This window comes from Equus asinus, chromosome 20, assembly GCF_041296235.1.
Source record: "Equus asinus isolate D_3611 breed Donkey chromosome 20, EquAss-T2T_v2, whole genome shotgun sequence".
In the NCBI taxonomy this organism is placed as follows: Eukaryota; Metazoa; Chordata; class Mammalia; order Perissodactyla; family Equidae; genus Equus; species Equus asinus.
Genome location: NC_091809.1, coordinates 42,410,554 through 42,438,380, shown reverse-complemented (window position 1 = coordinate 42,438,380; position 27,827 = coordinate 42,410,554). Strand labels below are relative to the sequence as shown.

General features: G+C 47.0%; 1 protein-coding gene and 1 long non-coding RNA gene across 3 annotated transcripts in view; one reads left to right on the top strand and one right to left on the bottom strand.

Annotated features, from left to right (window-relative positions):
• Nucleotides 1–3,265: 3,265 nt before the first annotated feature.
• The window catches only part of UBASH3B (ubiquitin associated and SH3 domain containing B), a 135,132-nt gene continuing 110,570 nt past the window's right edge, over nucleotides 3,266–27,827 (top strand). The window contains exon 1 of one of the 2 annotated variants that reach the window (XM_014843654.3): nucleotides 3,266–3,842. In XM_014843654.3, the coding sequence (XP_014699140.1) occupies nucleotides 3,682–3,842 (161 nt within the window). In that variant the 5' untranslated portion in view covers nucleotides 3,266–3,681. The remainder of the gene's footprint in view (nucleotides 3,843–27,827) is intronic. The other variant, XM_044752246.2, reaches the window with a different exon arrangement.
• On the bottom strand, nucleotides 5,978–10,081 carry LOC139041081 (uncharacterized). Its single transcript, XR_011495649.1, has 3 exons — nucleotides 9,966–10,081; nucleotides 8,444–8,543; nucleotides 5,978–6,111 (listed from the first exon to the last, which is right to left on the bottom strand). It is a non-coding gene; the product is annotated as an uncharacterized lncRNA (long non-coding RNA).

Genomic DNA, 27,827 nt, shown 5'->3' with positions numbered 1-27,827 from the left:
GGCATCCCAATTGCCAGTTCTGGAGCCCTTCCATGCTCTTTCCTTTCTTTCCTTACCACATGGTTTCAAAATCTTCTGGCCATGAGGAATCCCCTTGAAGTCTAGGGACTGAAGTCATTCCCAGTGGTTCGAAAACTGCCTTTATTTGCCAACCCTCGGGGCTGGTGACATCCTGCAGACCTCACTGCCTATTCTTTGGGGTTTTTTTAAAAGATTTTATTTTTCCTTTTTCTCCCCAAAGCCCCCCGGTACATAGTTGTATATTTTTAGATGTGGGTCCTTCTAGTTGTGGCATGTGGGATGCCACCTCAGCATGGCTTGACGAGCGGTGCCATGTCCGCGCCCATCCAAACTGGTGAAACCCTGGGCCGCCGAAGCAGAGCGTGGGAGCTCAATCACTTGGCCACAGGGCCAGCCCCTACTGCCTATTCTTAATGCAATCACTTGACCTTTTCTCAAGGACAGAGATAAAGAGAAGAAAAACGCATAGGACACACTTCAAAAATTATGAGTGCAGTTGACTAGCCCCATCCTGGGCATCCCCGTGGCCATTTCAGAAGGGCTGCCACGCCAAGAAAGTGGCTGGGGCCAGTGAGAATGGAGTTAAACAGTGTTCACATGAACAAAAAGGTGTGGTCCAGGGTGGATTCTGACATGACCCATTGTTACAGGAGGACACGACAACTTGCTTCTCCTTCTGAGGGAGCAGCTTAATGCTCGTGTATCAGCTCTCTCAGTGTGCAGGGCCCCACTCCCGCCTCACTCCTTCCCACTGCTGTTAGATATCCTGTCAGATAAGCACTCTTTCCTCTTTTCTGTGTGATCTAACAATATGGACATTTATAAAGCTTCCCTCACTTTTCAAAGACAATACAATTAAAGCACAATGCGTCTTAATGGCCAGCCCCCTATCTTATGCGGAACAAATGGCAATAGTCCTAAATAAAACAAGTGTTGGCCCCAAGCTGAAGAAAGGTGAGGAAGCCAGGCTGGGATGTCTGTCAAGGTGCCCCAGACAAGGCAGTTTGCATCTAAGGGGTCTGGTTTTCTATAGTGCTTTTTCCAGCCTATGTAAAACTATTTTTATATCCATCATTTCCTCTCACAGTTTACCTAGAGGTAGGGAGAAAGACAATTTGATTCTTCTTCAGAAATAGAGACCCAGCACTTCTGTGGCAAGGGGCATGGAAAGAGGCAAAAGGTGATCCTGTTATTTTAGTGGTTGGCATCTCTTCATCATCCTAACAATGGCGGTAAGAGGCTATTTGGACAAATTTTAAGAGTTCAAATCCTGATTCTATCACTTACTGGGCACATGACCTTGGGCAAGATACTTGACCTCTGTCTGCTTCAGCATGTTCATGTGTAAAGTGGCTGATGATAAAATGGTAGCACTTGCCCCATTCCCTTGTTGAGGAATTAAATTATATGTGTACGAAGCTAAGAAACAGCACCAGCACGTAGTAAGTTCTCAATAAATTTGACATGTTATTTGTGTAGTGTTTATGTTTTACAAAGTGCTTCCACAGACATTAGTATCTCTTGTCTAGGCTCCAGATCACTGGACTCTCAGCCCAGGCATCTGGAAGAAATTCAGAATATTGGGTAAAGTCCAGCATCCTTTACTGAACACATCCCAAGAAGGCTAGTCTACAAGGTATGGCTTTCCCAGCCCAGTCCTTTCTCTTTGCTCTGTGCCCTGGAAAAGCACTCTGCAATGCTCCAGGGCACTTCCTCTGCTGTGGCAGAAGCTCCCACCCAGGAAGTGTGACCTTTTCCTCATGCCTTACACAGCAGGAGGCAGAATTACGCACATTGTTGCTTAAGTCCCAGTAGTCCTAATCTCCCCACTTTCAAACACCACTGGATATTCTTTACAAAACCAGTTCTGGGCTAAGAGAACCAAGCTGTGTCATTTCCCCTGGTAAAACCCTTGCATGCCTTATACAGCAATATCAAGAAACTGCTCCATGTGTGCTGGTCACCATTCCTCCTGCACACTTCAGGCTGGGAAAAGGGCTGACATTTTTGGAGAACCCAGCGTGTGTAAGGCTAGGTTCCTATGATGCATATAGATAAGGACATAGGGCTGTAGAGGGCAGAAGCAACGTGTCCAAGACAGCACAGTGGATAAAAGCTCTGGCTGTTCACTTACCAGCTCTATGATCTTCCTCAACCTCTCTGAGCACTTTTTTCATCTGTGAAACTGGGATAATAATCATATACACCTGATAGGGTAATGTAAAAATTCAATGAGTTAAGCAATTTATTACACTTAGCACAATGACTGATACATACAAGAGCCCAATAAATGTTAGATTTTATTATTATTATTACCTGAAAAGAGAAGCAGCTAGGGTTGTGTTTGTCCCTTTTCCATTACACCAAGTGGGGCCCTTGCCTCTGACTGAGGGTAAGTTTATCTCCAAATGAAAGAAGCTTAACATCCGCAAGCCAAGCTTGTGGTGTGGGGCACGGCGGGTGGGTGTGGTTGGGACATCCACCTTTGAGGTGGGAGTAGTTTTGTCCAACCTATGACTCAATTCACCTATTCCTCACTGCTGAACAGTGATGATGAACCAGTCTTTCTTTGAATCCTTTTATTGACAGGGTACTTATTCCCTGATGAAAAGCAATCCGTTCCACTTTGAACGCCTCATAATTAGAAAGTGTTCTTTCTCTGTTCCTTCTCCCTCCACCCTCCTTCCACTTCCCACTTCCTCCCTCTCCTCCTCCTTCCTCCTTTCATCTTCCCCTCTCTCTTCTTCTTTCCACCCTCTCACTCCTCTCCTATAGCCTCCCAGGCCTGAGAGCCACTGGTGGCCCTCTTTGCCCTGAAGGCACTCTCTCAGTCTGGAGAGCACGGTCAGTCTTCAGTGTAGCCACTTGGCGGCTGAGGGAAACTTGGTCTCCAAGGCCCATAATAATCCTCTGGGTTCTGCATGGTCTATAGGAAGCAAAACCTTTTATCTGCTCCTTATGGCTTGGCCTTCTGGTTCATTAATGTCAACCATCAGTTCGCCCAACTTCCATTATTAACCCCATCTAGAACGACGTGAAACTTGAAATGGGTTCGTCTGGTGTCTTGAGGCCCTGCTGGCCTTATATGCAAGCCATGGAGAAGGTTGGGGCGCTGGGAATGACTCTCCGCAACCAACACACACAGGCAGACTTCGCCGGTTCGAATCCTCCGCCTAGAAGCGCCGTCTATAAGGTTGTTCCCGGCCTCTAGCGGCCTTCGGCAGTGCTGCCGCTTTAAGAGAGGGGCGGGGCCCGGGTGCAGCCAAGGCAGGGCCAGCCCACAAGGCTCCTTTTCCTTTTTGATCCATTCAAAAATTACTCATTGCAAATTCCCGGACTGCTAGGAGAGGAGAAGGAAGGGGGCGGAGAAGAGAGGGCTGCTGCAGGCGCCGCGCTGGGGGCACCCGGGGGCCCGAGCAGCTGACGGCTGGTCCGGCAGAAGCAGCTCGCGGGCCGTTCTGGCACCGGTGGCCTCACCAGGAAGCGTCAGTCTCGACACTGGGGAAGCTCCGAACGCCGCCTCCCCCGCCGCTGCCGCCGCCGCCGCCTCCCGCCCAGCTCCCGGTCCCCGAGCCCGTGCCCCTGCCCCAGGCCGGCTCCCTCCTCCTCCCGGACGCTTCGGCTCGGGTGCCTTCCCCGGCGATGGCTGGCCGCTGAGCCATGGCTCAGTACGGCCACCCCAGCCCGCTCGGCATGGCCGCGAGAGAGGAGATGTACAGCAAAGTCACCCCGCGGAGGAACCGCCAGCAGCGCCCTGGCACCATCAAGCATGGATCGGCGCTGGACGTGCTCCTCTCCATGGGGTTCCCCAGAGCGCGCGCGTAAGTGGCCGGCTCGCAGCCCTCGCGACCCTTCCCGCCCCACGCGCCGGCCCTCGGCTTCGCTCCGGCTCGCCTCCCCGCGCCTGCCTCCCAGGCGGCGCGCTCCCTGCTGCCCACGACCTGCTGGGGGCAGGATGGGCGCGCAGGCAGCCTGGGATTCGTCTCCTGCGGGCGGGGATGCAAGGGAAGACGCCGCGCCCGAGCGCTGGGCTGGGGGCTTGCTTGGGATGTCTAAGGTGAGGCATGCCTAAGGATGAGGGATGCCTAAGGGCGAGAGCACCAGGTTCGAGTCTCGGGTACCGTGCCCAGCGCCTGGCCTCCGCGGATGGGGCTAAGCAGGTGTCTCGCGGGCTCCTGGAGGTCTGCAGCGCCGATCCCCCAGGGAGGCGGGGCCCCATAGTGGATTCAGGCACCCTCTCGATCCGGAGCGCTGCACTGGCTTGGGATCCTCTGATGGCTGGGAAAGGGCAAGGGACAGCGGGGCAGGGAGGCCGGCGTTCCCTCTGCAGCGGCTTCCAGCTCCGGATGTCTCTCTGGTTTGGTCTCCCTCCGGAGTAGGAGGAGCGGGAACGTGGGTGTTGCTGCGTGTTCATTGATAGGGAGGATGGAATGAGAAGAAGCAGCAATTTCTCCGGGGACCTGGGTTCTCGTCAGTGGTGACGGCAGCGCAGAAATCTGTGGGTGCCTGAGAGTAAGGAGGGGGAGCTGGAGCATGGGGTAGACAAGGGCAGACAGCGCAGGTGGCTGCCCCTGCAGCCTGCTGGGAAGAGGCCTGGGAGCCAGCACAAGGCAGCAGCAGCAGCAGCAGCAGCAGGAGTCTTCTGACGCTGCTTATCCAGGACTGTGGGGCTGGAACCCTGCCGAGGAGGAAGCCAAGGCTCGGTGGCCATACCCTTCCCTTGGTTAATTACTCAGGTGCAGATTTCTTAGGTAGGGACACATGGCATGGGATCCTGTGGGGTGCTGCTTCTTTAAATTACATCACCTGAAAGGGGGCTGGGGCAAACTTTATCAGAAAGGGCCAAGTTAATAAAAGTTTTCTTTCTCCCCCTTTTTTCAGGTGATAGCTCTGGTTTCCCTTCTGCCACCTCTGGGCAAACCTTGTTTATTCTTTACTAACTTGGTTATAACCTCCTAATCAAAGGAAGCCCCTTATTTTATCATTCCCCGCAACCTACTGGGGCAGGTTGGAGTGGCCACAAAATGGACTCACATTTTTGCCTCCCCACTGACTTCCAAGCCCTGGGGCTCCGGTTCCTGGTGGCAGAGTTACAGGGACAAGATGTGGTGGGCTCTGCAGGGGTGTGTCAGGTGTGGATGCTGCAAGTTCCGTCCTTCGTATGGATGATGGCTGTGCATAGCTCTTCTTAAGAACGAGAGGTAGGGGCCGAGAAGTCTGCTGGGCAATGATGCAGAATTACCTCAGTCTTAGGCATCTGCCTTCTCTGAAGTGAGGCCAGCATAAAATACCTAAATTACTTAATGAAGGGAAGAAATACTTAACTGCACTCCTCAGATGGTCGTATTTGCTACTGAACTGGCTTTAAAGGGACATCTTTTTCCTACACTGGATGCAGGCGGCCTTGCCCATGTCCTGACAGATGAGGCAGATGCTCTAATTTTGGCTTCCTCCATCCCTGAGATCTCATAATAGCTGGCATTTATTGAGTGCTTACTATGTGCTCTTCTAAGCACTTTACTTTTATTATCCATTTTATTATCCTAGCAAATCAATGAGAAAGGTAACCGTAGACCCATTTTATGACTTGGGAAACAGAGGTTTAGAGAGGTTACATACCTTGCTCAGGGTCACAGCAGTAAGCAGTGAATCTGGGATTCGAATCCAGGCAGTGTGTCTGCTCAGCTCAGGCCTCACATCCACGGCCAGGAGGTAATGAGCTAATGTGGGTAAGATGCTTAGAGCAGCGCCTGGCACAGAGTGGACGATCATTAAGTGCAAGCTACCGCATTCATTTCTGTGGCTGCTATAACAAATTAGCACCAACTGGGTGGCTTAAAATGACAGAAATTTATTCTCTCCTAGTTCTGAATGCCAGAAGCCCTAAATTAGTGTCACCGGACTGAAATCCACGTGTCTGCAGTGCTGTGCTCCCTCCTGGAGGTTCTAGGAGAGAGTCCATTCCTAGCCTCTTCCGGCTCCTGGTGGCTGCCGGGGTTCTTTGGCTTGTGGCTGCATGGTGCCAGTCTCTGCCTCCATGCTCACCTTGGCTTCTCTTCTGCCTGTGTCAAATCTCCATCTGCCTCTTTCCTGTAAAGACACCTGTGTTTGCATTTTGGGCCTCCCCAGATAATTCAGGGTAGTCTTCCCATCTCAAGGTCCTTAACTTAAGCACATCTGCAAAATCCATCTTTTTGCTATGAGGTAATATTCACAGGTTCCAGGCATTAGAACATGAATATCTTTTGGGGGAGCCATTATTCAGCCTCTCACAGCTACTATTATTACTAGCACTGCCCTTCATACTGAAAAAGCGACAGAGTGGGTCATGATGAAACAGTGTGGGTGAAGGAAGGTTGGGTTTGCTATTCTGTATCCCTCAAATTCTCTGCCTCGGACCAGGGGGAGCCCTGGCAGTCACCTGATCTAATTCCATGCTACTCAGGCTGGCATCGCTTCTACCTCAATCCAGAAAGGCTGATGTGGTCAGCCTTCCCCTCACTAGCTTAACTCAGGTCAGTAAAAAGAGGGATCTCTCCATGGGGCCATCTGAGATTCCAGAGACCAGACTTTTAACTTCATTTTGGAGAGTTGAGAAGAAAGAGAGCGAGGGCGTCAGGCTTAGCTTCTGAGAAGCCCCTTTTTTTGGCCTGCAGCCTGGAGGAAGGAGCAGGATGAAATTGAAGCAGGGAGAGAGCAGTGATGGTTTCCTGGGATCATCAGGCCGACTTGGCTGCGATGCCTCAAGAAGGGATAAGACCGATGTCTGGAACATGGCCCTTTGGAGACAATGGTGATAGCCAGAGCTGACAGCTCTGGTTTCCCATCTGGGTGTAACGGGGTCTGGTGGTGTGCAGCAGCGAGAATCGACTTTCCACTGGCCTCTAGGTGGGCCGACAGAGAGCCCAGAGGCCACCAGAACTCGGAGGTGAGCTCAGAGCTCAGAGGTAAGCTCTCTGCTGGCCCACCCAGAGCCCAGGGGCCGGCAAGGGCCAGGTCCCATTGCAGCCCGAGCTGTGCTGTGGTCATGGAAAAGCCACTTAACCCCTCAGGGCCTCACTGGCTCCCTCTGAGGGGAACAGGATTAATTAGTGCACACTTGTTAGGTGCTTGACGGAGCTCCCAGACAGGAGTGCTGAGCAAGCAGGGTGACCTCAGGGCACGTTCTCTCTAGCTCAGGGCTCCCCTGGAGCTGTGCTAGGTTTTTTCCATCCTATCCCACGACCTTGGTCCAACTTAGACACCGCTGTAGAAGCTGCCACATGGAGAAGGATTGAGAAGTGACCATGTTTATGGGGTGTGTGTATGTGTGTGTGTGCGCAAAAGGTAAGGAGGTGTTAGGGAGGCCTCGGCAAGGAAACTTTCAGGGGGCCAAAATAGCCGATCCGTTCCTTTTTCTTTCTATGCCTGTTAGCTCTTCCTTGTTCCTAAAGTTCTAAAAATAAAGGTCTAGCTTCGTCAGGACTAGAGTGAGGTAGCTTGGAAGGAAGAGGAAGAGTGTGTCCAGCTTTAAGGCCTGAGGACAGGGATGCCTGGGGCCCTGGAGAGGGGCTGCCTATCTCGGGGAGAAGCAGGACAGGAACTCTGATGGAGCTGTGGCTTTGAGTAACCCAACTCGATTTCCTACCATCCCCCTCCTGGCCGCTGTGGTTTCTGGGGAAATGAAGGCTGTCTCTCTTATCTCTTCTGTAGCTTGAGGCCAATGTGGGAGCAAGTCACTGAACAACGGAATTTGAGGATCCGGGCTAGTACCACTCAGGCCTTTTGTTTTGCTTTGGTTCTGTTTGTTTGAGGCTGCCTGTGGCTAGAACTTTGTCTACTGCAAATGGCTTTGAATGTTTCCTACTTTTGAGAGATGTAATCTTGCGAAAGGATGCTGTGGTAGGGGTGCGATGTCCGAATTCTTGTCCAGCTTCTGACTGACACTTGAAACTTTTAGGTCTTCTGTTCAACCCTTTTCCTCAGTATCTTGATCAGCTTCTGTGCATGGCAGTACCTGTCCTGTGTAACCGTGAGGCTTTGTGAGGACAGAATGAGGTCATGGGCAGGAAAGGACTTGGAAAAGTTAAAACTATAATCTAGATGCGAGGTTTGATTATGGTGTTACTGTGTTGGATTGGAAGAAAAGTCGGGAGGTGAGATGGTGGTTGAGGTCTCCGGCCAGGATTTACGTGTGCTGTTAGGTTGTCGTTTTTTTCTTCTGAGAATATTTGAACAACACCTAATTAAAGAGCAGGACAGTGGCAGAAGGAAAGAGCTAGAATAAGCACCTTCAACTTTGCTTTGGACAGTGAGCTGCATTGGCTATGCCTCACTGCCCAAGGATAAAAACAGCTAAAAGCTGGCTACACGAGGAATTGAGAGGCATCTTGCAGAGCCCATGAATTAAAGTATCCAGTTTCTCTGGCCTTCTACAGCTTACCTGGTGCTTGACATTGGATCCCCTGAAACTACTCGGTCAACTCAGCATCTCTGAATTATGGCCCGTTCTAGATGGGGACTGCAGCTGCTTTGCCAGGGACCTTGGGGAGAAAGAGAAGACAAACCGTGGCCCATTTGGAGCCGAAGGGATCTTATGGGTGGGCAGAGCAAGGAAGTCTCTAGTCTACCCATCACGACCATACGCCCACACAACACTCCCTTACATTTGTGTGTTATTTTGCAGCTGAAAAATTGCTCTCGTATGTACCAAATATCCCTCTTGATCAACACAGCAGTCCTGTGAGGTAAAGCACATGATAAAGCCTCGTTTTAAAGACGTGGAGACTTGAGGCCCGGAGGAGTTCAGGGACTTGCCCTGCGTGGGACCATGTTGCCATGACAGCCTTGGGCTGAAACAGCAAGTCCAGTGAACTTTCCAGCTTACACAGAGGCCCTGGATCAAAGGGAAAGACCTTGATATGTGTGTTTTATAAAGTTTATTGAGATGTAATTTATGTACAAGAAACTAAACCTGTCTAGAGATTGATCGGTTTTGACAAATGAATATGCCCCTGGAATCACCACCACAAGACACAACGTATGGCTGTCACCCCTAAAAATTTCCTTGTGCCCCTTTGCAGTCCATCCCTTCTCCACCCCTATTTCTGAGCAATCACTGACTGCTTTCTTCCCCTCTGGATTAGTTTGCATTTTCTAGACTTGCATCGAAGTGGAATCATACAGTGCATACTCTTGTGCCTACTTGGCTCCTTTTCTTCAACCTAATAATTTTGAGACTCTTCCGTGATGTTGCATGTATCAGTAGTTTGTCTCTTTTTATTGCTGAGTAGATCTTGATGTACAATTTTTGAATGTGCTACTCATGTAATTACAACCACTTGCACACTGCTTCTAGGAAAATTGCCCTCTATGCCCTAATATTACCTTAGATTTTTAGGCCACTTTAGAGATTACAAAGCAGATTTATATAGATAATCACTATCAAGTCTCAGACGTTGGTAATTTCATGAGAAAACTGAGGTTCAGAAGATTAAGTGCCACAGAGAGTGAAGAGTGTCCTTCCTATGACACTGTCCTGTGGTTTCTGTCACCACCCCACCCTTTGCCCTCAGCCACCTCAAACTCTAGCTACTTTTCAGAGTGGACAATAATTCTCAGAGCTAAAGGCTTTGCTTCTCAGAGAGACAGCAAACCTAGGGAATCCCGTGTCTCCCACCAGCTGTTCTCCTGCCGATTGGAGCTGTCAGTGCCACCCCCATCCCAGCAGGCATCTGGGGTGTGTGTGTGAGAGGTGGTGTCCCTCCGCTTGGGCCACCAGGAACTAAAGAGACCCCATCATTATCTGCCTGATACACAAGAGTCTAAACTCCTGGCAGCTGTTCGGACAGCCTGGATTTCAATCCCAGCTCTGTCCCTTACCTGCTGGGTGACCTTGGGCAGTTGCTGAACACACTAAGCCTCAGTTTCCCCATTTATAAAATGATGACAATAACAGTACCTACCTCGAAGGACTGTTGTGCGGGCCAAGGGCGCTGTTCCATGCACACAATTGGAGTGTGCCTGGCCTTCTGTAAGCCTTCACTAAGGAGGTGGGTGTTACTGCTCCTCCAATGGTGACTTATTCAGTAGGCTCTCTTTGTTGCCTGGTTCCTGAGTTGCCCTCCACGTTTACATCTCCCGGTTCCTCACTGGCTGTGGACATAAAGTAGTGAGTGTGGGGTGGAGGTTGACTGAAGCATTCCCTCAGCACCTCAGTTCTGTTCCCCTGCACTTCTGTCTCTGTAGAGCTCCCCAAGGGGTGCCAGGCTGAGTGGAAGCAGACCCAGAGCAGAGCCAGTGCCTCCCAAGCTGCTGACTATTGTAAATGGCCGGGGTTGGGGATTTGAAGGAGGGCCTGTGGTTGTCTTCTGATTAGTCTCGAATGGAATCAGACTCCAGCCCTGGAGAGGAAAAAAGAAAAGCACACTCAAGAATGGCTCCTCTGCCCTGTGATGGGCACAGCCCCAGCAGGACACAGAGTTGCTTTTGGGAGAATGAGATGCCCACGGTCCCCATCAGGACTGAAAGCCCTTGTCTTCTTCATTGGAGGATTTTCCTACAGGCTACTGGGTGTTACCCAGGTGTTACCTACAGGCTCATGGGAGAATCTCTGGGCTTTCTATTCCCTAGAGGAAGGATGGATAGATGTAGCAGCTGCTTGAGTCCTCTGGACCTTCTGTCAGGGGCTCAGGGTATGGGATAGAGGATCCCCTTTCTTGTTGGTCCGTCTTGCTTATATAGTCGTTTTCCAGTGACTTTGCAGTCGTGTTCTTTGCCACCTGCTATTATGAGGATGAAGCCTATGGTGAAGTGCTTCACATGAACTTCCAGAAGTTGGCTGGGCTCTTACTATGTGCATAGCCTTCTACTAAATTCTGTGCAATTTTCAGGAGGAAAAAGGTGAATGTCAAGTTTCACCAGCTGGTGCTCTGAAGTCAGCCCCTCTCTCTAGCTGGCTGTAAATCCTCCACAGTGACCCTCTGAGAAACAGGTGTGCCTCTTCTTGGCCTGGGTAAATAACGTTTTACAGAGAGTCGAAAGGCTTTGCATTTGGCTCACACCCCACAGGTAGCCCAGTGGTACCACACATGAAGTCAAACTTGGTTTACCTTTTTTCAGACCCTGGCTTTGAGCTCTTGCTCTGCTCTCACTTATTGCTGTTTGGACGCACACACATCCATTTCCTTCCTCACGCCTCAGTGTCCCCAGCTGTAAAAGGAGTTGAAGTCCCCTTCAGGTCCCTTGCAGTTCTGGTGACTGAGAGGTGACATGGACAAGTGTCTTGAGACAGCACAAAGATGTTTTCACTGCTTCATGTCTGCTTTTCTGTTCCAGAGTGTTTGACTTTTTTGTTTTTATTTGATTTTCCCCAGTGCTTTATTGTCAAATTCTTCTCTCTGTTGATATTCTAGAGAGTAAATAAATGAAAAGAAAGAAAGATATGAGGCAATTACAAGTTTAACTAGTATGCATTAATATAATTTTCAAATTGGTACATAATGTGCTTTTTTTGCAAAATACAACCAAAGTGCTAGTCAAATAAGAGAGGAAGTTACTGCCTTGAGCCCAGCCCCTGGGGGAGATAAATTGCTCATGGGCATCTTTTTAATTAAAGGGACATTTTCCCTTCTGCAAGTCACCAGGTGTTTGTGTAACAATTCCCTTTGTGTTCGTTGCCCCAGTGGAAACATAAACATTCTTGTACATAAAGCAACAGCAGCAATGAACTCCACCAGGACCAGGGCTGTTGCCACACACAGTGGGAAGCTGAAAGAAACACAGCCCTAGCAGCTCACAGCAGTCCGGAAAATGCCAAGGGGAAGCTGACAGCACAGATGGCCAGAGGCAGCCGAATGTTTCAGATTTCTTTTCCGATTTTGTTAGATAAACCTTCTTCATGAATCAGGTAGCTGGACTGTTTAGAATCCTACTTCCGTATTGACTGTGCCCCCTTCAAAAATATTTACTGCAAGCATTTGCTCTCTAAATGTTTGTTCTTTCATCTTGGGTAGGAAGCACTTAGAGTAGGAAAGAAATCTTCCTCCAGTGGCCGTTTCTGTGTACAGTCTGTTTAAACACAAACACATGCAGAACTACACGGGGTTGCTGGCGTTCCGAACCAGTGGTGTCTGCTGTCTCACTTCTTAATCAGCCTGTCCTCAAATTGCCTGCCTGCCCATCCTTTCACCTCTGTTTGCCTAATCAGATTTTACCCGTCCTAGAAAACCAGCTTAACCACAGTACTTGGCTTCGTTTGGCTTTCCTCGCCCCGCCCCTTTCCTCTCTTTTTCTCTTCTCTCTCCCTTTGTCTTCTTCCTCAGCCTTATTAAGCTTCACCCTGTGAAGGAAGCAAGGTGTAGAGAGTGAGCTTTCGACTTTAGAGTCTCTTATAACATATCTTGACAATTGAAATCTTTGAAGAACAAGACAAGAGGAAAAAAAAAAACGCAACAGTGTGTTTGTCTTACGTCCATGACAACTTCCCTGGCTAATGCCAACTTTTTTTTTTAACGTATAGACTCTTCACCCCATATTTATGGGCAGCTGTTACAGCCTATTATAATAGGAGTTGGGACCACGAAGATAATTAGATATAATCTCTGCCCTCAGGGGACTGGCAATCTAGTGTGGAAGATAGAAAATTATGATAAAATGTGGTAATTGCGATGCAAGAGATAAATGTAGTATGTATGTGAGATGGGGAGGCTAATCAGACAGGAGCCCTAAAGTAAATTTAAAGTGCAAATAAGAACAATACTCTTCTTGAGTTTGAGAGATAGGGGTTTGGGAAGTTCAGTAGACAGGTCACATGATTTAATATCACACCACAGGTGTCAGATAGAGGCAGATTTTCATTTAGACTTGGGTTTCTTGAATCATTTTGCTCGTGATCCTCCCACCTTCTGTCTCACCATGACACCCCCCCCGCCCCCCCCCCCCCCCGCCGCCCCCGTCAACTAAATGAGTACCTTAGGTACTACGTTACTATCTGGCTTAGAAAGAAGAGGAGATCTTTTGGCTACCAAAAGAAACACCTGGTCCATAGTTGGGCTTAACTTTAGATTTGACATTATTAATCATTCTTCCATTGGGCAGATACTGGGTGCCTACTCTATGCCAGGACCTTGTTAGGGATGTGAAGACTGTCCTTTTTCTCCAGGAGCTCAGCCTTCTTCAAGAGAGAAAGACATATAAACCATAAACATGATATAATAGTACAATTAGTGCCATAGTAGAGGTTTGAAAAAGCTCTGTGGGGCTGAGAAAAACCAACTAGTGCAACTTGAGAAGGTTGGGGAAAGCAGAAGAGGTGACAGTTAAGGCAGACCTTAAACAATGAATAGAGATTTTTCTAGGCATAGAAGAGGGAAGGGCGTTTCAGTCAGAATAGCATGAAATTCAGAGCATAAGGCACATGGAGGCTGGGGATTGGTGGCAAGGAGACAGAAGAGGAGTAGGGAGAGATGAGAGTAGAGAAATTAGGTGGGGCCAGATTGTTTCCTAGAGGTTATGGAGAATAACATTTTAAGCAGAGAAGTCAGTATGAAGAATGGAATGGAGCAGAGAAAAACAAGACACGGAAGCCAGTTAGGAGCTGGTTGTAATAGTCCAGGTGAAAGATTCATAGGGCTTGGATTAAGTTTAAGAGCCAGATTCTAGAGACATTTTTGAAATTGAATTGACAAGATTTAAAATCTATTGGGTGTGAAGAGTTGGGGAGCAAAAATATAACTTAAGATTTCCAGCTTGGGAAACTGAAAGGTGGAGACATTATTAACCAAGACAGAGCTCACAGAAGATGGGATGATTTAGAGGATGAGGCAACAAGTTTGGTTTGAGATGTGTTTTAGGTTCTATAAACATGTAGATAAAGACGCAGTTGGAAATGGGGATCTGGAACTCAGAGGAGAGATTTGGGCTAGAAATATAGATTTGGGAATTGATGGTAGTAGAAGGCATGAGAGTAGGTGTAACAAGCCAGGCAGAGTGTAAAAGAAAAGGAAAGAAGCCAACTCCCAAGGATAGAATTTTAGGGGACAAGCTGGTGGGTAGAGAAAAAGAACAGGTGACAGAGGCCAAGAGGAATAGCTTGAGAGTCAGGAAAAGAACAAAAGGAGAGATGTTCTGGAAGAATAGAATTTCATGAAAAAGATTCGGGTCAACAAAATGTTTCTTTCTTATGCATTTCCCAAGTGAGTAAAATTGTTGGTTGTGAATGAGATGTTCCCAAAAGTTCCAAAGCCTCTCTTTAGGTTTTCTGGTAATCCTCTCCAGCTCCTCCAGATTCCTGAGGACCAGGATCCTGAGATCCTGCCTAGCTCTTTGACAGCTCTGCACAGAGAGCTGTGATCTGCTTTCTGAAACTGAGACTGCTGACTGAGATCTGACTGTGAATAGGCGGAGTATCTGGCATCTCTGATGTAAGAATCATCTGCCCTCCCCCACTGCTAATTTCCACTTACAGATTTTACCTGCCTCCCCCATTCCTACCTCAGTACCAACCTCGCACCCCCATCCATATCACATCCGAACTTACCTGTCCTCACTGGAAAACATGGCAAGGTCACCTGATTATCTTTGCAGGAGTGAACCATCATTCATTTCTTTATTCAACAAATCTTTCCTGATCCTTACTGCATGCCAGTCAGTGCATTAAGTGCTGTGGATAGATCATTGAGAAACCTTCTCAGTTTCTCCCCTTTTTGGTGTCAGGATGCTGAGATCTCAGCCTGCCGTGCACTGAGCTCATTTCTGTAATTTCCTCTCTCCAGCAAGCTCCTGCAAGCACCGCTCTCCATCAGAAATGACTCACCAAGGAGTGCTGGGGTCTATGCTCTGCCTGTAAGACATCAAGATTCAAGAGATGGCTGGTGGTCAGGGGCTGGAGCAACTTCTGTGTACCTGAGGGAAGGTTTTCTCTAGTCTTCTAAGTCATTGCAAGTTGTTCTGCACACTTGGGTCTGTCTGCACTCACCTACAACTTGGACATAAGTGGGGAGGTGTGGAATATGAATGGATGATAGGTTTATCGGGTGCTTTGACAGGAATGATAGAGGAAAGAATACAGAGGAGGAAACAAGCAGAAGACCTTGAACCAGGGGTACCTGAATCAAACTTAGAGAAAGTACATTTACCCCAAACAAAAGGAAGTTGTACTTGACATGATAGGTTGTATGTTTGTGGGAATTGAATTTCTAAGAGTTGGTAGACACTGAAAATGTAAACACAGAACATATAGTTTTAAATTTAGGTGATTTGGTGAGTGATGGTTCTTCATGGGCTCCAAAAGGATGTGAAGATGAACCGTGTCCTGAACAAAATACTTTGTGAAAGCTGTAGATAACAGAAAGTGTAGATAGATATAGATGCTCAAGAAATGTTAGTTATTGTTCATATCCTAGACTGTTCCTAATATTTAACTGCATAATAGTAATCACTTGCTCCTGACTTGAGAGTCACGTATGAGGGCAGATAGGTTTTGCTTCAGGGTGAAGAAGCTCATATCAGATTCCTGTCCTTGGTTCAGGATGACTCAAGTATCCCTGTTGAAATAAAGTTCCTGCTCAGAAAAACCCTGCAGAGGTCGAATCTCAGAACTATATAGCTGGGGATTTCTAGGACAGCTTATTTAGTCCAACTCCCTTTTCTTACATATGAGTAAAATGAGACTAGCAGATGAAGTGAATTTTCAAGACTAACAACCATTAATAGCTAGTCTGTGATTCCCAGTCCAAACCATGGTTCTTTTTCCAGGCTCTGCCTCCAAGAAATAGATTTCTAACAAAGTTTGGCTCTGTTTCCTGGAAGAGTAGACTGATCTGTTGTCTGGATTGGCCCTTTCATCTAGTTTCTCTGTCTTTTCTTTCCCTTTTGCTCCCCCATTCTGCCTGCCATTTGTTTGGGTCTCAGTCTGTAGAAGATGAAGCTAACTTGTCGATAGGCCAGTTGGAATGGTTACCTCTGAGAAGCTGGGTGGAATGGGTGGGTGAGGAAGTGTCACACCAGTTATAGAGTGAGTGTTAGAGGGGATCCATAGTTGTCTCAGTCACCCATCCATGACGGTAAGAACAAAGTTGTATTCTGCTAGAGGGGAAAGAAAATTGGCTTTAGAGTCAAAAGACTGGGTTTAAATTCTGGATCTGTCACTTTCTGAGGATGTGGTTTTGAGCAAGTTGTTTCTATAGGTTGGATGAATCAAAATGAGGCAGTGTATATAAATGTGACAAAAACCACAAAAAGTCGTGCACACGTAAAGTGATACTATTATTTGTTATTAACGGTTGGGTCCTGGTACTTTGAGGCTCTTCCAGAAAGTCTGTGAGCTGTTGGTTTTGTCTGGTGCTTGGCAGGCTGTTCTAGTCTTCCCTAACCAAGCTTCATTGTTTCAGAGAGGCTAATTCTGTCAGAGTGAGGAACAGCAGGAGCCATTTGAGAGGCCAGTTCCCTCAAAGTGAACACTTCCTTCTGGAAGCTTAAATTTTCACTTCACCTCTTTTGGGAAGTCGGGACATGAGTCATAATGAGTTAACAAGTGGCTTTTGTGAAAACAAGAGGTTTTGTGAAATATCGCACATGTGACCCAAGGCATGCGTAGTAGTTTCCAATTGCTGCTCTAGCAAATTCAGTGGTGAAAACAACACAAATTTTTATTCTCTTAAAGTTAGACATCAGAAGTCCCAAATGGGTATTATGGGCTAAAATCAAGATGTCAGTAGAGCTACATTCTTTCTGGAGGCTCTAGGAGAGAATCTGTTTCCTTGACTTCTCCAGCTTCTAGAGCCTGCCTGCATTCCTCGGCTAGTGGCCCCTTGCTCCATCTTCAAAAGGCAGCACTCCAACTTCTGTTTCTGTCATCACATCTCCTCTCTCTCTTTGAGTTCCTATGAGATGGGAACTATTATTATCCCCACTTTACAGATGAGGAAACTGAGGCACAGAGATCTTTAAGGTGCTCAAGATCACACAACTAGTCAGTGGTAGAACCAGGATACAAACTCCAGGTGGTCTGACTCCTGAGTCTCAGTTCTTAACCAGCACCCACAGTATTGGTGTGTAGCTGGTGTTTAGTATAGTTCAATGAATAGCAGGAGGAAGGAAATGAGGCTCCAAAGAAATGATGTGATGTCCCAAGATTACACAGAACTGAGGTCAAGAGGGCAACCTGAGGGGCTGGCCCCATGGCCGAGTGGTTAAGTTCGCGCGCTCCGCTGCAGGCGGCCCAGTGTTTCGTCAGTTCGAATCCTGGGCGCGGACATGGCACTGCTCATCAAACCACGCTGAGGCAGCGTCCCACATGCCACAACTAGAAGGACCCACAACTAAGAATATACAACTATGTACCGGGGGGCTTTGGGGAGAAAAAGGAAAAAAATAAAATCTTTAAAAAAAAAAAAAAAAAGAGAGGGCAACCTGACTTGTCCATTGGTTTGGTCTCTTGCTGGGCCCCAACTAAGTGCCATGTGGTTGGCTGTCTGAGTGTGTCAGAGTGTGTCAGTGTGGTGGTCTAGAGTTGCAATGATATTATCACTCTTTCTAAAATTGTGTGTGTGTGAATATGTGTGTGTGTGTGTCTGAGTGGAGGTGTGTGAGTGTGAATGTATGCGTGTGTGTGTATATACTACCCACCTCAGCTCCACACTATGAGAAGACAGGCACAGGACTGTCCTCAGGAGTTGGTAGAACACCAAGTCCCTGTCAGCCACCTCTCCCAGTATCCACCTGTTGCTGCTAATTGAACCTCCACAGTAGAAACAGGAAACGGGCACCTGTACCCATGGCCTTGATGAGGGGCTCCTTGGACAGAGTGCATAGTGGTTTTCCTGATGCTCGAGTTGTGGTCAAAGTGACATATGTTCAAATTTCCGTCCACTTTGGGCAAGTTACTAAACCGTTCTAAGGCTCAGTTTTCTCACCTGTTGAACGAGGGTAATGACGTCTGCTCAAGGGGTTGTTTCAATGACTCAGTGAGATAACACATATGAAACAGTTAGCACAGAGCCTGACTCCTAAGTGCACAATAAATGGTAGCTTTGATGGTTCAGATCAGCAGCTTCGGAATCACAGCGTTCTGTGGGATGCAGAAAGGGACTCTGGGTACAAGTTAATAAGCCATTCTAAATCTTTGGTGAGAGTGTTTTTTTAACTTCTCTCCCCAACATCTTTAAGACCTGCGCCTAGGGATAATTGAAATAGCATTCAGTTGGTTGAATAAGTGTTCTGGGGAGATGAGGGGAGTTGGCTTAGAAACGTGGGATGGCTCTCTTTCCTCAATGTAGAATCCTAACCACGTGGCTCCTGCCTTCTGCCTGGCCTCACGAGTACACAGAGCTGCTCTCCTTATCAAGAAGAATCCCTGATGCATCAGCAGTGTGGTGATGATGGCAAGGGGCCCTGTGGGAGTCAGCTTGTAGGTAGGTCTTGAAAATCAACTGATAATCAAGATGAGCCCCGTGGGAACCTCAGACCTCACTCAGACAGACCTGCAGCAACTTTGTGCATCAGGATTGAGAACTTCTGAAGTTCTTATCTTCCTCTGAATGTGAGATCATAGGCTTACTACTGTAAGGCTGAACAGCCAGCCATACCCCTTTGCTGTCTGGCTGCTTCAGGCGCCACGGGTCTCCGGGTGTCACTTCATCCATCAAGCCTTGGTAGGGAGGCGGCAAGTGTGGTTGTCTGGTTATGGCCTGCGGCTGCCAGCCCTGCAGGCCAGTGGAGTCGGGGACAGGCCAGCAGGGAAAGAGGGACTGGGCACCAGGAACACCGCTTCAGCAAGATGGCCTGTATCGTGCGTGACAGGCTTTCAAATGGAAGGACTCTCAGGGGACTTTGCATAAACAAAGAAGTTTGCCGTTTGCTAGGCAGCTGGTTCTGAAAGATGTGGAGGATAAGGGGGGAAATTTCATTTGAAATTTCTTTTTTATTTCTGCTTTCCATTTGATGCATTCTGGGAAACTAGCCACTACTTTTCTGAGTTGATCTGGGAAACAGATAGTATGAAGCTAGGTATGTTTAGCCTGAAGAAGACTTGAAGGGATAAGGAAGATGTTGAGGCAGGGCGAAAGAAGATCCTATTAACTCAACAGAAATTCACTGAGTAATGACTGCGCCAGGCCCCTGGCATCTATGGTAAGTGCTGGAGGTACAAATATGAGTAAGACCCAGTCCCCAACCACAGGAGCTCCCAAGCTCTTGAGGAAGACAGACTCAAGCAGATGACTGAGATAATGTGGTAAGATAGAGAGGGAGGCAATGTCTCTCTCCTCTAATATCTAGAGAACTCTCATGTGAAAAGAGAACACTTATTTTCTGGACTTCAGTGAAGGGTTATAACTGCTAGGGGTGCAGATTTCAGTTCACCAGGAAAAACAACTTTTGGAAACCAGTGCCCCAACTATGGTATACTCTGCCTCCTGAGGCAGTGTTTTTTCTCTCTGGTTATGATTGAATGTTATCAGCCTCCTCAGAAGAACTTAAGAGTTCTGGGTTGGAGTCAAGAACACATCTGAAGTCCCTGGAGGATTAGGCTGGGCCGGCCTAGGATCTGAGGTCTGCAGGGAGGGCTATGGCATCTGAGAGTATGCTTTATGGATACATTTCTGGATCGTTGGCTTCACATGCATAATTCCCTCCATGGCTTTGATGGTAAAACAGAGACTTTCCCCTATTTAAAAGATGTGAAATGTGCACAAGGCTATTAAATTGTACAACTAGGCAGGCAGTCCCAGAATCATGAGCATGCAGATAGAGAACCACAAAGAGACTTCATTGACTCCCCAGGGTGGTGAACAGCCAAGATGTAAGAAGGTCTGTTGGAGTAATCCCACGGCAAGGGTGTGCGCACTTGCCCGCCAAGCCTGCTGTCTTTCAAGTGTCTTGGTGCCAAGTTTCTGGCATTCCCTGAATGTGCGATTCCAGGCATCATCATTTTTCGTCCCACCAGGGTTGCTTAGGAATGGATTATCCACACACAAGACTGAAGGGATATGTAGAGAAGAACTGAGAGAGTCAAGCAAGGGCCTCAGAAGGAGTGAGCCTTGAGCACGCACTTGTTGGGCTAGTACTCACTGATGTGTACCAGCCATTAGCTGGGCTCTGGGCATGTGACAGTGATTCGTGACCAGCATTTTGGGACAGAGGGCGTAGGTGTCGGCTCAGGGAAGCAGCAGTGAACAAAATGCAGTGAAGGAGATGGCAAACAAGTCCAGTGTAACCAAGCCGGTGCAGAACAGCCACCCTAAGAAGGAAGAAAAAGAACTGTTCAGCTGGAGAGAAAGGGAATGAGGATGGCTTTGAGTTTCTAATAGACTTAGGAGGCTGAAGTTTGCAGCAGAAAGAGGAATAGCCTTAGGGCAGCCTTTAACTGCTCACGATAGAAAATTCCAGAAGGGCTGATGTTCTTTGTTGTCACTGCAATTTCTGATGATGGAGAGAATGTGTATTGCGACACTTTTTACTGAAGAATCCAAGGCTATTTCCTTGTTTGGTTCTCTTTGCCCTGGAATTGCTTTTTCTACAGAGAGCGTTTTCTTCTTTAAAAGCAAAAGAAGATCCTGATGAAGGAGGAAGTCCTCTCCTGTTTCCTCAGCCTTTCTCAGCTTACTGCTGGACTCCTGGCCAAATAGCGGAGTATCATTTTAGAGCTGTGTGTCAAGGGTTCAGGATGCCTCTTTCTTCTCCTTCCACTAATTTGCTGATAATAGAATTGTCTTCTTTCAACACGCATTTATTAGGCACGTACCATGTTAGGATCAAAAGAAGCAACTATGAGTAAGGAAGGGCCCCTGCCGCCTTGGTGCTCCCAGTCTAACAGGGAAGACAGAGAAGTGATCAAATAAGTGTACTGCACTCTGCTGGGTGCCCAGAAACAGAGATGTGAATGGTGCTACAGAATCACACAGGAGCGAGCAAGTATCTCCTCTTGAGGGTCCTCAGTTCCTGCAAAGATCTGGATATTGTCAAATGAATTCACATTAGAACCTCAAAGGTGTTGAAGAAAAAGGGCTTTATTTAAAGAAATTTTTTTATTGAGGTCATAATAGTTTATAGCATTGTGAAATTTCAGTTGTACATTATTATTTGTCAGTCACCATATAAATGTGCCCCTTTACCCCTTATGCCCACCGCCCCAATCCCTTTCCCCTCTAGTAACCACTAATCTGTTCTCTTTGTCTGCGTGTTTGTTTATCTTCCACAGACTAGTGAAATCATGTGGTGTTTGTCTTTCTCTGTCTGGCTTATTTCACTTGACGTAATATCCTCAAGGTCCATCCATGTTGTTGCAAATGGGATGGCTTTGCTTTTTTATGGCTGAGTAATACTCCATGGTATATATACACCATATCTTCTTTATCCATTCTTCAGTCAGTGGGCACTTGGGCTGCTTCCATGACTTGGCTATTGTGAATAGTGCTGCAATGATCATATGGATGCAGGGGCCGGCCCGGTGGCGCAGCAGTTAAGTTCGCATGTTCTGCTTCTTGGCGGCCCAGGGTTCACCGGTTCAGATCCTGGGTGCGGACATGGCACCCGCTTGGCACATCAGGCTGTGGTAGGCATCCCACATATAAAGTAGAGGAAGATGGGCACAGATGTTAGCTCAGGGCCAGGCTTCCTCAGCAAAAAGAGGAGGACTGGCAGTAGTTAGCTTAGGGCTAATCTTCCTCAAAAAAAAAAAAAAAAAAAGAACATAGGGATGCATAAGTCTCTTTGAATTGTTGATTTCAAGTTCTTTGGATAAATACCTGGTAGTGGGATAGCTGGGTCCTATGATATTTCTATTTTTAATCTTTTTAGAAATCTCCATACTGTTTTCCATAGTGGCTGCACCAGTTTGCATTGCTATCAGCAGTGTATGAGGGTTCCCTTTTCTCCACATCCTCTCTAATATTTGGTGTTTTTTGTCTTGTTAATTATAGCCATTCTAACAGGTGTAAGGTGATGTCTCATTGTAGTTCTCATTTGCATTTCCCTGATGATTAGTGATGTTGAACGTCTTTTCTTATGCCTGTTGGCCATCTGTATATCTTCTCTGGAAAAAGTCTGTTCATATCCTCTGCCCATTTTTTGATCGGGTTGTTTTTTTTTGTTGTTGTTGAGTTGTGTGAGTTCTTTATGTATTTTGGAGATTAACCCCTTGTCGGATATATGATTTTCAAATATTTTCTCCCAGTCAGTGGGTTATCTTTTTGTTTTGTTCATGGTTTCCTTTGCCTTGCAGAAGCTCTTTAGTCCGATGAAGTCCCATTTGTTTATTTTTTCTTTTGTTTCCCTTGCCCGAGAAAACATGGTATTCGAAAAGATCCTTCTAAGATTGATGTCAAAGAGTTTACTGCCTATATTTTCTTCTGGGATTTTTATGGTTTCATGACTTACCTTCAAGTCTTTAATCCATTTTGAGTTAATTTTTGTGTATGGCGAAAGATAATGGTCTACTTTCATTCTTTTGCATGTGGCTGTCCAGTTTTCCCAACACCATTTATTGAAGAGACTTTCCTTTCTCCATTGTATGTTCTTAGCTCCTTGTTGAAGATTAGCTGTCCGTAGATGTGTGGTTTTCTTTCTGGGCTTTCACTTCTGTTCCATTGATCTGTGTGTCTGTTTTTGTACCAGAACCATGCTATTTTGATTACTTTAGCTTTGTAGTATATTTTGAAATCAGGAATTGTGATGCTTCTAGCTTTGTTCTTAAAAAGACTTTATTTTTTTTGAGCAGTTTTAGGTTCATAGCAAAATTGAGAGGAAGCTACAGAGCTTTCCCATGTACTCCTGCCTCCACATGTTCATAGCCTCCTCCATTATCCACATCCCCCACAAGAGTGGTACATTTGTTACAAATGATGAACTTACAGTGACACATCATAATCACCCAAAGCCTGAGGTTACATTAGGGTTCATTCTTGGGGTTGTACATTTTATGTTTTTGGACAAATGTGTGTTAGGTCCATCATTATAGTGTCATACAAATAATTTTCGCTGCTTTAAAAATCCTCTGTGCTTTTCCTATTTTCCCTCTCCCCCAGTCCCTGACAACCACTGATCTTTTCACTATCTCCATAGTTTTGCCTTTTCCAAAATGTCATAGGGTTGGAATCACACAGTATGCAGCCTTTTCAGATTGGCTTCTTTCACTTAGTAATACGCGTTTAAAAGATTCTTCCATGTCTTCGTGGCCCGATGGCTCATTTTTTTTTTAGTGCTGAATAATATTCCATTGTCGGGATGTACCACAGCTTATTTATCCATTCACCTAGTAAAGGACATCTTGGTTGCTTCCAAGCTTTGGTAATTATGAATAAAGCTGCTGTAAACATCTGTGTGCAGGTTTTTGTGTGGATGTAAGTTTTCAACTCCTTTGGCTACATACCAAAGAGCCTGATGGTCAAAGCCATTTTAATCATGTTTTATGTGCCAGTCACTAGCCTCAGCACCTTACAAATGCCATGTTACTTACTCTTCACTGAAAACCTATGCAGTTAGTATTAATGGACCCATTTACAAATGAGGATATGGAGGCACAACAGGTTGTTTAATATGCATCCTAAGTGGCGGAGCTAGGTTTCTAACCCTAGTTTTTCTGACTCCAAAGGCCTTTCCTTTAGATCTATAGTCAGGGTGCCTCAGTTTCTGCTTTACTGGTTTATTTTCGTTCCTGGATCACAGTTTTAAACTCACACACAGAGAGCTCCAGCACCCTGACTGGCAAGTAAACGTTACTGGCAACCCAGCCAGCTGCTGCTTCCTGTGTTTATAGACCACATTGCAGGAAAGTGTTTTAAGAGTCGTTTCGAGTGTTGTGTCTGCTTCTCCATGCGAAACTGTGGACGCTGCTTCTGAGAGAGAGGAAGGTGACATGGGATGCTCAGTGTTGGGTAGCAGTTCCCATTTGGTGGGGGTTTGGAGAGGAATGCGTATGTCACTGGTTGAGATCAGAGTCCTTGTTATGTTTGGTCTGAGACCATGTGGTCTTAGAAATCAATGAACTGTGAGGTCAAAGTTCTAGAACTAGCTCTGCTGCTAATCTGTCCTGTGCTTTGGGTAAGACAGTTTACGTCTGCTTTGCCTTTCTGTGCAATTTAGTTCTCCAAGTTTTCAAGGAGCATCTCTGATGAGCCAAGCACCGTATAGATCCGTGGGCCCCAGAGACAAACAGGATGCATTCTTGGCCCCTGTGAATTGCTGAGATTAAGAGGGGGCTACATACAGAAATGGTGGATCATCACTAAGCCAGGAGGTACGACAGGCTGCAAGGGGAGCTGTGTTTCCTCCAAGTTTTCAAAGGACCGTCTTGGAACTGCAGGGTGTTTGGAGCTTCTTAACTAGAGACAGACAGCTAGTGAGCACTTACCTTTGTTGTGAACCTACTATGTGTTATTTTACTCTTCTCAATCCTGAAGGGATTAGTAGGTAGTCTTTCCATTTTAAAAATCAGGAAAGTGAGGCAGAGCAATGGAAGGGTTTATCCAACCTCTGAATGACTGCGCCAGCGTCCCTGAGTTAGTCTGGCCTTAGAGCCTTTTGCCTTTCTACCTCACTCTAACAGCCCTTTGAAGATTTTTTTTTTAAAGTTTCAAGATACCCACAGTCCAACATCCCTTTGCTATTCGAATGTCTTCTGTTTCTTTCTGCTTCTGGGTATTTGCAGGTATCACTGTCAATCAGAAGGTACTCACAGTCTGGCTGCTACCTGTCTTTCTAGCCCCTTCTTCCCCACCTTTCTCTCCGGCCCTGATGCCTTCTGTGGCACTCAGCTATCTCTGACTTCTCAAGTTCCTGCGTTTTTAACACATCTGGGTCTTGTTCAAGTTTGAGAATGAATCAATGAATCGACGAATGCCTTTTCCTTGGGTGCATTTTTCTCTTCGGTGAAGTTGTATGCATTCTTTTCAGATATACTGACCTTTGAGAAAACTTCTCAGATTGCATTACCCTTTCTCATTCCTCCACCCACTTCTCTCCATTCCCAGCTTGAGGCAGAAAATGTATGAGTGCGTGTGTCTGTGCACTGCTCCAGCACATTGGATGTACCCCATCCCCCACTCTGTTAGAGCACTTGTCATGACACATCATCACAGTTGGTTTACATCAGTCTCCCAGACTAAATCGTGTCTCCTTGGAGTGACAGTGTCTTAGGCTTGTCTATTTTCCTAGCACTTTGTGTGGTGCCCAGTACCTAGCAAGCACTCAGTTCATTCATTCATTTCTTTATCAACAGTCATTATTGATGTGCCATGTGCTAGGTGCTAGGGAGACAATGGCAAGCAAAACTCCACTTGTCCCTGCCTTCGGGAGCTTAATAAACGTTTGTGGGAGGAAACTGAAATGGATCAACTTACCTGTGGAAGAAGCCTGCTGTCTTAGTCTGCACTGGCCGCCATAACAAAACACCACAGACTGGAGGGCTCAAACAACAGACATTTGTTTTCTCGCAGTTTGGAGGCTAGGAGTCCAAGATCAAGGTGTGATAGGGTTAGAGTTCTGGTGAGGGCTCTCTTCCTGGCTTACAGACGGCATCCTTTTTTTTTTTTTGAGGAAGATTAGCCCTGAGCTAACATCTGTGCTCATCTTCCTCTACTTTATATGTGCGACACCTGCATGGCTTGATAAGTGGTGTGTAGGTCTGTGCCCAGGATCTGAACTGGTGAACCCCAGGCTACCAAAGTGAGCACGTGAGCTTAGCTGCTGTGCCCCACTGGGCCAGCGCCCAGTAGCCTTTTCACTGTGTCTTCACATGACCTTTCCTGGGTGGGTGCGCATGGAGAGAGAGAGTGAGTTCTCTGGTGTCTCTTCTTATAAGGGCACTAATCCTGTCGGGCCTGTACCCCACCCTCATGACCTCATCTAACCCTGATTGCCTCCCAAAGGCTCCGTCTCCAAATACCATCCTGTTGGGAGCCGGGGCTTCAACACATGAATTTAGGGAGGACACAGTTTAGTTCAGTCCGTAGCAGCTATCAGTGGCCTTCTGGAGAGAATATCTATGTGAATTTAGTGATGGGAATGTTCAGCGGTGGGGGGAGGGACGGGGAGGATGCCTTATTGAGAGGCAGGGGCATATTTCAGGGTAAGTTACAGCTTCCTCCGCACACTGTCCCTCCCACCCACTCGGCCCTGCCCCAGCCCTCTCCACTAGCTGGGCTAACAAAAGGGATAAAGTTCACTGCCCTTCTGTCCATTGCGGCTGCACCCAGCCTAGGCCTGTGTGGCTGACCCACAGTCCTCTGGGTCCAGGTGACCAATAAGGAAACAGAAGCCACAAGAAGTGAGAAGGGAAATGCCTGCAGCCCAGGGGGAGAGAGTGAAGCCTGTGTCTCTTTCCCAGGCTTTCTCACTACCCACTTACCGGGTGCTCTGCGCGGGATCAGTCCGGGATGACTGACTCATTGCTGTGAGTGCTGATTCTGCCAGCACTGCTGCCAGGACCTGCTGCTCTGAGGCCACAGGGTGCATTTTCAGGAGCTGCTGCCTGTGCTCAGGAGTTCTCTGTGCTCCACAAAGTGGCCAGCCATGGGAAGGGGCTGCTATCCCTGAACACTCTAAGAGTTTCAGAGCACAGGCTGAGTTTCCCTCTCTTTGAAATGCCATAGAACTAATTCCTCCATCAATTAGAAAGAGAGTAGTCTCTTTCTAATTTCTGAGAAATGGCTGAGGGAAAAGAAAACATACACCGGGATTCATAAGGGGTGGGCTCTAGTCCCAGCTTTTCACTTGGATTCCTGGGTGATCCTGGACAATTCATTTGTCCATTTCAAATAACACAGTTATACCCCTACCATGTACCAAGAACTGTGCTCGGCTGGTGGGCACATAGGAATAAACAAGACAATCTCTGCTTTAAGGATGTTAGTGTCATAGGCCATGTGATTAAGGCTGTGAAGAGGGGCATGAGGTACTAAGGGACCTCCTGAAGGGCCACTGAGCCCAGCCTCAGTGAATTCAGAAAGGTCCCTTTGGAAGGAAGTGCCACTGGAGCTGGAACGTGAAGGACAAGAAGTTGGACAATTGCACATGTTGAGGGTGGAGGGGTGGGCTGAGGAGGGGCTGTTATAGACAAATAGGTCAGTGTGGTCAAAACCACGAGGCTGAGAAAGCACAGTGCATCAGGGAGCCGAGGGCATGTGTGTGCACACGTGGCAGCGTGTTTCCATGTATGTGCATGAGATGCATGGCGGGCCATGAAGCTGGAGAGACTGGCAAGAATCACATGGTACTGAGGAGTCTAAGTTTACTTTGAAGGCTCTGGAAAGGCACCGAAGGGTGTTGAACAAGTTCACGGCATAACCCAGATTCGTCTGATGGAGTCTATCCTTGCCTCTCAAAATGTGGACCCCAGGCCAGTGGTTTTGGCACCACCCAGGGGTTGTTACAAATGCAGAATCTCAGCTCCACCCTAAACCTACTAAATTAGAATCTACATTTTAATAAGATCCCTAGGTGACCAGTATGTACATTACAGTTGGAGACATATTGATCTATAGTAAGGGTCAACAAACTTTGTAAAGAGTCAGAGAGTAAATATTATAGGTTTTGTAGCCACATGTCTCTGTGGCAACTATTTAATGTTGCCGTTGTAGTGCAAAAGCAGGCAGACGTCGTGTAAACAAATGAGGTGGCTGTGTGCCAATTAAAGTTTATTTATGGACTCTGAAATTTGAATTTCATGTAGCTTTCACTCGTCACAAAATGTTATTCTTTTGATTTTTTTCCCAACCATTTAAAAATGTAAAAATCATTCTTAGCTTGCAGGTTGTACAAAAGGAGGCAATAGGATGGATGGGGCCATGGGCTGTAGTTTGCTGACCCCTGATCAATAGCATTCTGATCGT